General features: G+C 45.4%; 1 protein-coding gene across 1 annotated transcript in view; it reads right to left on the bottom strand.

Moving 5' to 3' along the window:
• LAMA5 (laminin subunit alpha 5) overlaps positions 1–14,297 on the bottom strand; it is a 402,322-nt gene that overhangs the window by 161,535 nt on the left and 226,490 nt on the right. The window contains exons 41-48 of the mRNA XM_085615185.1: positions 12,428–12,664; positions 11,353–11,466; positions 10,732–10,859; positions 8,251–8,331; positions 7,935–8,149; positions 5,925–6,025; positions 2,132–2,312; positions 874–1,017 (exon numbers count right to left, since the gene is read on the bottom strand). Coding sequence (XP_085471311.1) covers positions 874–1,017; positions 2,132–2,312; positions 5,925–6,025; positions 7,935–8,149; positions 8,251–8,331; positions 10,732–10,859; positions 11,353–11,466; positions 12,428–12,664 — 1,201 coding nt within the window. The remainder of the gene's footprint in view (positions 1–873; positions 1,018–2,131; positions 2,313–5,924; positions 6,026–7,934; positions 8,150–8,250; positions 8,332–10,731; positions 10,860–11,352; positions 11,467–12,427; positions 12,665–14,297) is intronic.

Raw genomic sequence — 14,297 nt, 5'->3', positions numbered from 1 at the left:
CACGAGGGCACCCGCCGCTGTATTGCATCTCTGCACCCAGCCGCCCCTGTGATGCCCCAGGTGACCTGGTGGTGCTGCCTTGGACCTTGCCCCATACTCACCTTAAGTCCTGAAGAAGTACCTGTTTGCAGCCTATGACTTTCCTCCATAGGATAACATTAACGCTTCCGAAATTGCACTCTCGCTTTTTGAAAACTATAACTATTTCTATATCGAAATGTACTCACCTGATTTTCATGATCTTGGTGCCAAATATTATATAAAAATGTGTGCTGTTTTTTAAATTGGTGTGGATCTCCTTATTTAGTCGCATGCATAATTTATTGAATATTGTGTGCATTTGCAGATGTCTAACACTCTTCTCTGATACGCCTAAGGCTGCTCGACCACACTACCCCCTAGAAGGGCACCTTGGGATTTCTAGAGCAAGCCCCTGTCCACATATAAGGGATACCTGGACTCTTTGCACAGTATACCTCTTTTTGGCATACTATATAAAAAGCCAGCTTCCTACACTTGACATAAGAATCTCAGGTGGCTAGCAGATTAACTATGCCAGTGGCAGATATTCAGAAAGAAAGTACCATTGCAGACAGTGACTCTGCCGTCACACCCTCTCTGGCTATGAATACAACTCAGTTTTTTACCTGGAAGGCAACATTCAGCATCTTTATTTATTATCTCCTGGATTTGTTGTTCGCATTTAACTCCTTTCAAGACAACATACCTTTGCAGATAATCAGAGTAGCTCTAAATAAACCCTGGATCCCTGATCCTGACTATGAGGCCGGCTAGCCCCGTTCTAATCCCCCTCCACCCCCCCATCCACCCTCCATCCGTGAGCAGAGAGGCACAGGACACACAATGACTTACGTTCACACTTGACGAGATCAGGTCCTTGGGAAACAGGGATAGCGTGCTGTTGAAGGCATGTGTCACACTGCTTCCCAGTCAGCCCTTCTGTGCACTTGCATTCTCCAGTGCGAGGGTCACAGGAGCCACCCTTACACACACACTCTGCGAGAAGACAAAAAGCTAAATATGTTTATCAAAGGAAGGCAACAGCATCACAAAGGTGCTTTTATTCACATTGTCCTTTCACTCCTGTGTCGGTTTAGTGTATCTGCCAGAGATCCTGTTTTACTTCCAAGTGCAATTGTGAGGGTTCCTCTATCCAGAATAATTTTATACTTGATTAATAGGGGGTTGTCCATGTTTTGGGACATATGGAACATGGAACACAAACTGTTCAGAACTGCCCCTTCTTTGTCAATGAGAACAAATCAAAATGCGAGTGGTAAGGGTGGAGCTGTCAAATATGTAAAGGTGGAGACAGCAAAGAGAAAGTATTTTTAAAATCCCACAAATCATAAATCACTGTCAAAGTTTGGGGACAGCCAAGATAATAACTGAGGCTTAGGGGATGCATGGAGCTACAACAGGTGGGGTTAAAACCAGAGAAAAATGGACCCAGTGCACTTACTCCGATAATGCTTTCTGTTATTCCTCCCATTTATTTCCGTCAGGGCCTCCAAAGACCATGCAGTATCTAAACACCATACTGAGCTCCATATCCTTTTAGGAACCCAAAATAAGTTAACAACTGGAAGTAGGGGAGCTTCAAATTCACTGACACAGAAATTAAGGTGGATACCAGTCCCATATAGAGACTTAGTGCATGACATCTGTGTAGCTCGGATTCTCTTGTGAGCCCACCTCTAACTGTACGTATGAGGGGGTGGGCTGACCTAGCCAGAGAGACGACCCATTTCAAAGTATCCGGTCCTCTATAAATCAATTTTATGTCTGGAGAGGGATTAAAATCAAATGCCAGAGAAACACACAGATGCCACCCAGGAAGGGGGAAGTATTTCAGGACAGGTGAGTGACAGGGACTAAAGTGTAATCAGAATATTTGCTGAGGCAAGGATTCAAGTGTAAACAAACATACAACTTGGGGTTATTTTGATGCTTCTCACCACTCAAATATTGGAAGAGGCCTGAAAGACTAAGAATATAAGGGTGTTGTTGAATGCCTAGGGTATTTATTGGGATACGCCTTAAAATCAAAGGGGTTCTCTTTCAGTGATGTAGTTTCAAATATTTGGTCCACGGCATCTATGTTACTCACTTGTGCAGCCACTAGCATCAAAACCCCAGTAACCAGGGGCACACTGCTGGCAGCGGGGGCCCCCCACACCCGGCTTGCAGCTGCACTGGCCTGTCAGCGAGTCGCAGGTTGGGCCCATTGATGCCACATCACAGTCACACTTCTGGCAGCCGGTGCACCCATCAAAGCCAAAGTATCCATCCTAGGGGCAAATAATCGGAAGTTAAAGTTTGATTAATTTTATCATTTCATTTTTTTTCTATAGCGCTGGTGCAACAAGACGCCTACGGAGCACTGGCAAGACACGGTGTGCCAGAAGGAATGAATAAACACAAACAGGAGGGCTTATACTGGGTGGCACAAGTTATTATGGTTGAAAAAATGAGCTCCAAACAAAATTGCAGGAGACGATGTAAAAACAGAAAGTGGGATATTAGGTGGCAATTCCAAAGCACAGGGAGAAGCTGTCGGATGAGCAGAAGGTGACGACACATTCTTTGTTGCGCAGTTTAGTGGTGGGAAATATGACAATACAGACTCAAAGAGAAGTCATAGCTTGCTTATTTTCCTTGAGAAAGTTGTGGAGCCCTCTTGTTCGTAGATGGTTGAGAGTACCCCCTAAGCCATGAGTACAATTTCTAAGCCTTGTCTACAGAGAGCTGCTGTTGAAGATATATTGTCTACAATAAAATACATAGATTGGAGTTTGAATCAGCCCCTTGTTAATGACTGAATAGCCATCTTGCCTCGCTCAGCTCCTAGACAATGGCTTTCCTCCCTATTTTGTGTTTCTTTCGATCTTGAAACAGTTCTTCTTTATCATTTTACCAGAATGAATCGCATTCTTCCACTACTAAGGTGTGGGGAAATATATTTTTGTCTTTTAGCAGTACAGGGGGGTACATCACATTCTTAGCTGCCCCCCCCCCACTTCTCTGCCCCCTACACTTTTTGCAGGGGTCTGGCAGCTGCATACTGCTACCGGGCCACTTGCTTTTGCCAATTTGCTTCTGCGCTGTCAACTGAAGTAAACATTAAGGCTCTCGCACATTCCCCTTTAAAAATATTTTTCAACAATTTAAGTGCTTGGCAGGTGCACTCTGCTAACAGGCTTCTTGCTTGTCCAATTTGTGCAGTATTCTGTGCGCATTTTATTTTTAATTTACTATTCTAAAATGGCCACCCAAGCAGTAAATTAATAATAAAGCATATTAAAAAAGTGAGTCCGAAATAGCAACATGCGTGGGCATGGTGGCTAGCTTAAATTTCTTTTTCTTGTCAGACTCCCCCTTTCCTCTCAGACCCTACACCTACCGAGTCCCCCAGGGGTCCTCCCTCGGCCCTACCCTCTTCAACGTCCACATGGCTCCACTCGCCCCCATCGTCAGAACCTATGGACTCAACATTGTGTCATACGCAGGCGACACCCAACTCATTCTCTTCCCTATCCAACGAACCCAACACCGCCAGACACAACTTTCGAGAAGGCATGGAAGCCGTCGCCAAATGGATGAAAAACAGCTGCCTACAACTAAACACCAACAAAACAGAAGTACTCATCATGGGCCCAGATGCCTGGAACGACACCTGGTGGACCCCTGCCCTCGGAAGCCCGCCCACCCCCCACAGACCACGCACGCAACCTGGGAATCATCCTGGACTCAGAGCTCAAAATGGACCGCCAGATCAACTCCGTCTCATCCTCCTGCTTCCACACCCTCCGCCTCCTACGTAAGACCTTCAAATGGATCCCCCTCAAACACAGAAAGACCGTCACTCATACCCTGGTCACCAGCAGGCTTGACTACGGCAACGCACTCTATGCCGGAATAAACAAAAACCTCACACGCAAGCTACAGAACATCCAAAACGCCGCCGCAAGACTGGTCCTCAACCTGCCAAGACACTGCCACATCTCCCAGCACCTGCGCACGCTCCACTGGCTTCCCATCAAAGCTAGAGTCACCTTCAAGATGCTAACCCACGCTCACAAGGCCCTCCACGACACCGGACCAACATACCTGAATAGCCGACTCAAATTCCACGCACCCCAAAGGACCCTACGATCAGCCCAGCTCTCCTATGCCATAGTCCCCCGCACCAGAAAGACCAGATCGGGAGGCCGCTCCTTCTATTTCCACGCAGCCAGAGCCTGGATCGACCTTACGCTTCACCTCAGACAGATAACATCGCTCCCCATCTTCGCAAGAAACCTCAAAACCTGACTCTTCGACAGACCCCCTCCTTGATGGACTGGAACCCGTGACACCCCCCCTCCCCCTCAGCACCTTGAGACCCTTACGGGTGAGTAGTCGCGCTTAACAAACACAGTGGCGGTCTTGAAATGATTTTTATTTTAAGAAAAAAACATTAAAAGATGGATGCCACACTTCTGTAATCATGTAGCAGCTATCATGGAACGAATATTCTTTCACTTTAGGAACAGTCACTCCAAAAAAGCTGTCACACCCTGCATGTGCCAACCATCCATGGAGAAAAAACGAGCACTGACAAAGTCCAGAGATGTCATTGGCGAGACCTACTGGCTTTGTCAATGCTTGTTGAGTCTGAGATTTGCTCTTAAAGCCCTGGCGCAGGCAGTAGTTTCTAGTCATTATCCTAGGAGGGGTCTGCCGTTTAGTGGCGTGGCAGGGCCAATATAAACAGGTGCACCTCAACTGTATACCTAATGGTCTTATCGAGTGTTTGGTAAGCGGAAAACTCTGTTAAAACATGGCGGGTATCCTGTTAGCTGTATAAGAAGTGTTACAGGCTATAAAGCCCTTGTAATACGGAAGGCGGGACAACCACCACATTAGAGAGTGAGCATCTCATGTTCATTGCTCACTAAGTCACCAGCCATGAACAGTCTAAAAACAAGCATTAAAAATGCAATAGGTCTTGCCTTTGATTAAGTTAAAGCCATTTGCTTTGTTAATGGTATTGTTTAGCAATTAGCAAAGCAAATGGCTTTGACTTAATTAAAGGGGAGACCTATTGCATTTTCAATGCTTGTTAGGTCAGTATCGGGCAAAACAAGCGAAAGCGCGCCATGCGCGCATTGTGCAGAGAGGTCACGTGTAATCCCATGCCGCGCATGCACATCTTCTGTCCGTCTGCGTTCACGCTTTGGGATTTGTATTGATTCAATAAGGCCCTCGCATGGCGAGAGCAGCGCATGCGCACTGCTAATGCCAGGCGAGACCTAAAAAAACAGATGGGACTGTAATAAGACAACTCCGTCTCCAACCACTAGATGGCAGAATAATGCACAGCATGTGAATCCAGAAAAGGATTCATGCTGCAAAACAAGGGTTACACAGTGCATCAGAATTACAAGGGATAAACACCTTATGCCCTATTTGCTCTTTACCCATTTCAGATGCAAAAAAAGAAGCTGAAATCACTAGAAGGGAAACCTGTCCAAATAATCCATGGAATTCAGCGCTGTAACACAGATGTCTCTACTTATTTCCAATTTCTCATGGTCCTTCTTTCATTAGTCCTCTAATTTTTCATCCTAGACTTACTGCTGCCCTTGAACCAGTAACTAGGTGAGGATTTACTGCATTGTTAATCAGATACTCATGTATTGAGGACCAAGGAGGGGGAGGGGTTTACATTTAATGTGCAGGAGCTGTTCACAACAGCAGAGATGCAAGGGTACACCCCAGCTGTATCCATGCCACAACTGGTAAACAAACAATAGGATCACTGCATCAGCCATTATACATACACACAAACGTTAGTGCTACATTCACAACATCAACACAGTAAGATCAACACACAAAAGATCTCAGAATGTATACTTTACCTGGCACTGGTCACAGCGAATCCCACTCACTCCTGCCTTGCACAAGCAACGCCCGCTCCTGGGGTCGCATGAGCTTGTACCACAAGGAGAACAGTCACACTCTGGAAAAAGAGAAAACAATGAGTTCTCAACGGTACCTATATTGATGATCACTCTTGTCTCCTGAATGACCATCTTCTAAAAACTTTACAATTATAATTGATATGCTTGTAGCAGAATACTTTTGAATCACAACTTTGAGGGTCAATTTTTTGTGAGATACTAATAGAATGTTGAAAGGTTATCCCATTGCCTGGACCAAAAGATGTATATCACAGGAAGGAAAGATTCGATTTTTTTTAGTCTAAAAATTGGAATGCGCACCATAATACTGGGAACGTTCCCTGAGCAAGATTAGTTATAGCTGTTCAGAGTGTTTGAACCAACGTATCAAGGTGCAAATAGGAAGATACAAGCTAGCAGCTGATCAATGCTGTTTTTTTTTGTTGATATAGCACATGCTCTGTTCCTCTAGTCTGTGTTTTGACTTGAATTTTTACAACCTAACTTAACTGTGAAGCAAAAGGCCACTGTTCACATCAATAAGGCGTTGTAGAAATAATGTTGTCACAGAGGAGGATAGAATGTGTCGACATAAGGTACAACAGGAGGGGGGGGGGGGGGGAGAGAGGATTGCTCCTAGCAGGTCTACAGGAATCAATGTGCCTTCTAAATTGTAGGTCACATATTCCACTTTTTTAAAGAAAAGGGTAACAAGGAAAGATGGCGCTTGCTCTGATGCGCTGGGTCTCTCTTCTCATTATACATAAAACAGCTTAGGTCATCTTTGAATATTTACTCAACAAAACATGATAAATCACTTTTGTTTTAAGGAATTTCCTTTCAGGAGATTGAAGACTATTGCAATGAACAAGCACTGGCAAGGCTATAGGTCGTGCACTGCAGACAGGCCTTTAGATTTTACCAGTGTTTGTTTAGTTTTGAAATATTTTTGTAAAATGTTTTTGCACTAACCATTCAGAATGTCCATCCCCATGAATGAATTCACGCGCATGCATATGCGGCCATCTTTGGAATGTTTTTCAAGTTCATTCAAAGATGGCCAAAAATATATATGCAGTCAAAAATAGACATGCATGAGCCCCATTTTCAATCCAGGATGGCCAGCTTTCAATCGTTTTAAACCTCATTTAAAGATGGGCACCGCATGCAGGTGTCCCCGTGGGATGTGGAATAATGGAAGTGGTGACAAGAGCAGTGCCGTGACCTAGCAAAGCTTAAAAAAGAAACCAACTTATTTTTAAACATGCAATATTGGGTCCCAGTCCCTAGCACGAAGGCGTACAAATTTCTGTGTGGGTAATGACATTGTCCTTTGGCAGAATGCCATCACTCATAGAATGAAAACCAATGACTGAAGTGGGCTGATCCATTGCCCTATTGTGTAGCGGACTGAAGAAAAAGGCGAATGACACTACAACAGACCACTGTTTGAAGAGGGCTGACTGAAGGCCCCTATAGGCAAGCAAATATATAAAATTGTATTAAAATCAAAAGTTCAGAATTGATGCCAGACAACAAAAGCATCTGAAGAAGTTTTTCAATGTTGTGCAATGTAAATCTAAATCCTACCACAAACACTCCTCAATGTGGTTTTGATTTGTTTGGCAAACGGCTATCCATTATTACAAACTGGACTTTACTGAACTTTGAAATAATACTTCAATCCCAGAAAATTATATGGTGTGTGTAAACATTACCAGATACAGAAGCAGCCTCTACAAGCAGAAAGATACTCGGGAACAACTTGGGTTCCTTGCAAGTATGCAGCTGCTCCCTTGTGCAAGCATGCTAAGATGCACGCTTCCATTGACTACAAAAATGTATTGGTTTGATATAACACTCAAAGTACTGGGTGCTCAAACATTTCAACTTCTGAATGTAGAAAGGTGTGAACTCTCAGAGCACAAGTACAGAGCAAAATACCCCTGCATGCAAAGCAACACTTACTGCTGCAGTTTTTGGCCACGACAGCGTCGCCATAGTATCCAGGAGCACAGAGCTCACAACGTGGTCCCGCTGTGTTAAACATGCAACCAACGCACATCCCTGTCCGGGAATCGCAATCATTGAACAGCGCGTTGCCGTCTGTGTTCCCACTGCAGTTGCAAGGCTGGCAGGTGCTTCCAATCACCATTGGGTTGCCATAGTAACCTGGTGCACACCTTTGAGAATAGTAACAATTGATTATTTCACTAAAATCAAAAGCCAGAGAAAGAGAACGTAAAGAGAAGATAAAGCGAAGGACTGAAGTGTTTGAGATTACCGTTCACACTGGGCACCGGCATAGCCGGGGTTGCAGAAGCACTGCGTCATTGACCCCTTCTGGACACATCCCATGGCAAAACTTAAAGAAAGAAAATGGGGGATCATGAGTGACCTCAAAACCAAAACTTATACTTCAAAGAAAAACGACTTGCAACGTCCACTCCCAAAACTAGATGGCAGGAGTGTGCAAAGCATGTGAGTCTACAGCCACACATGCTACAAACAGAGTTTCCACTGTGAAGGGAGAGAATTGTAATTTACTAGGAGAACCAAACGTTTTAATTACAGTGAGAAATTAAGAGAAGATGAGAGCTCTTGATACACTGAAGACAGCAAATGTTCTAAGACAAAGGATGGAACATATACATAAGGGAATCTGAAAAGCAGTCAAAGGAGAAAGTAGTTTCAGTCAACAATTACAGAGAATGATTGGCCTTCAACATCGCAATGCAATTTCCTCCCTAGTCCCATAGCTTGGCTTCACCTTCTTGAGATCTGAAGCTCATTTAAGTGTTGCTAACTGCTCCATAATGCTCCATTGTAGGTCAGTCTTTACATCAAATCATGCACGCACCCAAGTGCTTTCTAGTAACCCATGGGAAAATGGTACCAGGGTGCTTCAAGTACCCAATGACAACCCACTCCCTTCCAGTGAAGATGGCATGCCAATTTTGTCAATTGTGCCAAAATTAAACTATAAGAGAGCAGCATCAGTCAATTCCTTCAGGACCAGTGGCTTCCCAGTGCATGCCAGCAACTCCTAGTGCCTGATGGCACACTACTGCATCTTAATGCTAGTGCCTCCCGGTTCCCACTGCATTTCAGTACCACCAGCCAGCAAGCAAGAAGGCCCAGCTAAGCTCACGTGGCTGACATCTAGTGAGCTGAGACTCATGAGTTTTGATTCCTCGAAATGCTGATTTTGCCCTCTTAGATTGGTATATTGAGTACCATCACTCTAGATAGCATCAATACATGTTACTTAGAGCTCTTCAGAACAGAAGTGTAGCATGAAGTGCTACTATATGAAAACATGCTATTAGTTCCAGTACTTCACAATGTATTTGAGTATCTCTTAGTTCACTCCAGTACACCTTGGGAGGTCCATCCATTCAAAGTACTGTCTAGTGCCAGTGCTTGCCAGTACCTTCTATTGCTCAGGGACAGCCAGGGGTTCAAAGATCCCAATTGCAGCTCATCCCTTCCCAGTGCCCCTAGCACCCTCACTGCCTCCTGCCTTAAACGCCCAAAACCCATTGCATCCCCCACATGCACCCGCGAGCTCCATGCACTCCCAGTCCTCGCCCATAACAGAATTCCAGTGCCCCAACACTGGCCCAGACTGACCACTGCCTGGTAGTGTTGCAGATTCCTCCTAACTGTACAATGTAGCTACCTTGTTAGGAAGACAAAGCCCCTGGGCCTTTGTGCAGAATGGTGAAGAGACGGTGAGCCTCTGTATGCAAGAGATACAGGTTCCTGCACTAAAGTGATGTCTGTCTGTTAATCTTCTCCTCAGTGTTGGGATCAGTCACAGTATAATCATTACTCCTGGCTCCTGCCTTTCCTTAACTTTGCTTATCTCGAAGTACTAGGAACTCCCCAGTAGGAGAGATTGAAGCCATTACAACTGTCCCAATGCAGTGTTCCCACCTTCCTCAGGAAAAACAATGGACGTGTGTTCATGTTTTGTAGAAGTGCTCATTTTTAAAGGCAAAAGACTTGATTAACAATGTGTGTAAAATCATCTGTATATTTTACCAAGTCAAGTTTGTACCCTTTTGTTTTAATTATCATTTAGGAGCAGTTTAGACACCTCTGACACACTTTAACATTTCATCTTGTGCATTCATCTTTAAGGTTATATATTTTGAAGGTTAAAGAATACTGGCCTTCGCCGAGTTTCTCAATTTTATGATTAGCCTCGACATAAAACAACTCTCCATAGCAGTAAAATATTGGACAAGTGGCAACCCTGCCTTAAAGCCATTTGAGTCCGCCTTGGCAGATTTCACATATCTGTGAATTGTAAGTAAGTCCCTAATGGCAGAGCCCTGACTCCGGAACTACAACAAGCAGGTCTCCAATCTCTGAGCAGTGAGAGGTACCCTGCACACCTGGTCATGTACAGTCCTCACCTCGAAACACCATCTGGAAATCAGCATCACACTGGAGTGGCATCAAACCTTCAAATTACATACGAGGAGGCTAAGATAACACCACAAAAGAGTCCCAGATTTGGAAAAATCACAGCTTTGGGCGATCAGCGATTAAATGTGAACAATAGATTCGTAAAGGTGGCTGAATATGGGGGCATAGTGGTCACTGCACTCATCACCCAGGACAATTCACTAATGTTTTCACCAGTGTGGAAGTAATCCCTGGTGCTTGTACATGCTTTTAAATCACAAGACTCACAACAGAGGAGGTTGAGAAGTGGTAGGTACACTATAGTTGGTACATGGGAAAGAAGACCTACTTGTTGGAAGCCACTGAGAGGGGACAGGGGCACCCGAAGCACTGTAGGGGCTTCTCCACCGTAGTGTTGCCTAGGAATCCTCCTTTGCACTTCTCACAATGGTCCCCTTCTGTGTTGTACTGGCAGTTCTAAAACAAAAAAAAACACACATAATGCCATTATTAAAGATCCTGTAAGTGTTAAACACTATATATAATTATACTCCATTGAATTATACCTAAGGGCGACAAACACCTTCTGTGAAAATTGCATACTTTAGTTTGTCCGGTGTCCACTGAATTTAGGTCACTTGTATATGTTCTGGGCCATAGAATGAGTGGCAAGGGTATAGGGCTTGATTGGCACTGCCAAAGTTAATCTCTCACTCCTATCCCCCCACCTCTTAATACCCTGCGAAGAGCAGGTGATAATTGGGAGACAATTTGTTTCCAGATATGGGACAATGCATGTGGGCATCCAGTAACTCTGGGTCCACATGCCATTGTCCAAATACTCGTAATAGCTGGATTTATGTGTGCGGAAACCAGCTGGGAAAGCCACCGCTGGCCTCGGAGTATATCTACACATACACGTGCCCACCCAATAAGCAGGTCGTAAGCGGAAACAAAGCAGGGTACTTACAACACACACTCCTGTGCCCGGCATGCACTGATCCGAGCGTCCGTTGCAGTTGCAAGGGAGGCACTTTCCCAGGAAGAGTCCCTTGGTGTCTCTGTAGAAGCCTGGAGCACATTCCTAGGGTGGGACACAAGTATGCAGAGGTCAGGATGTTACAAATCAGGACATTGGAAAGTACGTAAGAGATGATAAAGAGACTGGATGAGCCACGTGTCACAATACCACTCTATGAACTGCAACAAACCACCTCACAGCCAACTCTCCTCAAACATCCAATGAGTCAAACCAACGCGAAAAAGACAAAGCCTTTAGAAACAAACATCGACAGTCCCCACTGCTCCAGTCACTCTTTCACTCTTAGCAGCACTGACTTTAGGATAGGGAATGGTGGACACATTCTGGAATCCACTTGTTCAGATTTATACGATTCATAATTCAAGATGTGCATAATTCAGAAGCAGAACTCTAAATAGTAATTTTGAATTTTTGGAAGTCCATTCCAAACATTGATTGCAGTGCATTATTGTGCATCCACATTTCCTCATACAATACTTGTCACCCTTCATTCAAAAAGTTACTCTTTCCCTTGTTTTTTCTGTCACAGCCTTCCCTGGATGCTGGGAGAAACATTTCACAGTTTTTAAAAGGAATTCGGCAGAGGTCTAAAAATGCCATTACTGAGTAAGACCTTCTCGTTAACTCATCTCCAGCTGCAAATTCATGCTAAGGATCTCCAAAATATCTCATGCTGAACCACCCATGTTATCACACCTTGACAGTACTCCCTTCCCTCCACACCCGCATCACACCTTCACTACCCACACTATAAGTAGGACCCCTCCAGGCTCCATTACTCCCTTTCTTAGCAGGAATGCTCCTTTTCACTTCCCTCCAAGCCCTACTTTATAATCTACCCCTGCAAATCTACAGCTCGCCTTCCCAAATACAAGGCACACATACACTTTGTAGTTCTCTTCCTTCATGCACCCTTTTACTTTGCAGGAATACCCTGACACCTCTTCAAGGGTCATATGTGGCATGAACCCCATCTGTAGTTCTCCCATGCCCTTCAACGTACCTGGCAGGAATCCCCCCTATAGTTGGCCGGACACATGCACAGCTCCACATCTCTCGCCGGGGAGACGCTGACTTCGTTGATCTCTACTGAGACCTCCAGTACCACTCTACGCAGAGACACCAGGGATGAAGGCTGAGAATTCAAGGCGCGGATCTGCAGCTGCTCCAGATTGGCCAAAACCATCATGAGCTCCTCGCGGGACACAGGATTGTTCGTCTCGGTGTGTTTGAAGTTGCTCTAGGAAAAGATCATACTCCTATGTGACTGAGATAGCCACTTTCCGACTAAATCACATGCAGCTTCTTTGAAATCCATTCACTTGCCCCAGCGAATACTTGCATGGCCCACCCTTTCCTTGCAAAGTTCATATAAACAAACCTCCAACATTTCTTGATTACTCCAGCGGCTTCTGTTCAAGGCAACCTTTCCTTGCATCCAAGTGAACTTCCTCCATTCCCACTCCTCTCCCAACTTACATGCTGTTGTTTGGCCGTCCTTCCACAATGCCTGCCTTGTCTACAAAGTTCCAATCCCTGTCTCACCTACCCTCCACTTTAAGACCAAGTGCACAGAATACTGACTGAAGGATTGCCACTGGAACCGGCTGCATGGCTTTCCAGGTTGTAGGAAGCTGGCTCTTTATACGATATAAAAATGAGATATATCGTGCACACAGGTGCGGCTCCTCCATGAGAGGGGAGGAGCGTCGCCTCACATAGAAAAAAGGCCCAAGAGCAGCTGAAAAATAAAATGGTAATAGTTTATTACAATTTTATTTTTCCCTAACCAGTCCTGAACCGAGTGTCAGGACGGGGCGGGGCAATTGCTGCTGAGTGGCAGCGGGAGCTGTACACTTATGTTTAAAGTGCGCATGTCTCTTTGGCCGGACGTGCGCCGTCCAGCCAGACATGTGCATTTTAAATAAGGGTGGGCGTAGTTCGCGAAGTAGCACTTCGCGAAGCTACGCAAAGTGAAGTTCGCACTACGCGAGCTACGCGTAGCACTTCGCGAACTGCGAAGTAACATGTTCGCACTGTGCAAGATGTTGTTTTCAATGATTGCACAGTGCGGACAAGCAACCGGCACTGTGCAATCATTGAAAATGGCATCTTGCACAGTGCGAGCTGTAGTTTTCTGCTGCTCGAGTAGATTTTTACTCGAGCTGCAGCTTTCTCAACGCGAACTGGTAGTTTCTCATCGCGAGCGGTCGCGAGCATACGCGACCCCTCGCAATGAGAAACCTGACCTTCTCGCGTTGGGAATCTCGCCGGGAGGTTTATTTTCCATGCTCGCGATCGCGAACAAGGAAAAAGTCTCGCCAGGATGTCATTTTGCTTGCTCGCGGTCGCCAACTTGACGTTGAGGACCGCGAGCAAGCAAAAAATGACCGCAGCACTACGCAACACTACGCTACGCGTGTTCGCACTGTGCTACGTGCAGTTCGCGTAGCGCGAAGTAGCGCGAACTTCGCAAACTACGCGAGCGTAGCATAGTGCTTCGCCCAGGCCTAATTTTAAACTTCTCTAACCTAGCTGTCTTGGATAGGTGGGTTTGAGAAAGCCCAGGCCTCCGGTGCTCTTAAGAGCGCTGAGAGAGGCCACTTCCTCCAATCCTGCCACTTCTCTCGTGTTTACCAGCATGAGAGCAGCGCCAGGACTGGGCAGTGCAGTGTTCTGGGTCCAGAACTTCTAGGGGAGAAGACACCCAAGCGAGGAGGAGGTTTTGCAGCAAGTGAGAAAGGTAAGTGCAGTTTTTTAAAATCATTTTAATACCACCCGTATTTTGCCTGCCCACCACTCTAAATACATGCCAGCTGCCACTGGGAGCAAAGAGTCCAGGGTTCCCCTCACAGGTGGACAGGGGCTTGCTC

This window comes from Triturus cristatus, chromosome 7 (genome assembly GCF_964204655.1).
Source record: "Triturus cristatus chromosome 7, aTriCri1.1, whole genome shotgun sequence".
Lineage (NCBI taxonomy): Eukaryota > Metazoa > Chordata > Amphibia > Caudata > Salamandridae > Triturus > Triturus cristatus.
Note: the sequence above shows the minus strand (reverse complement) of the source record. Positions and strands in the feature narration are given on the sequence as shown.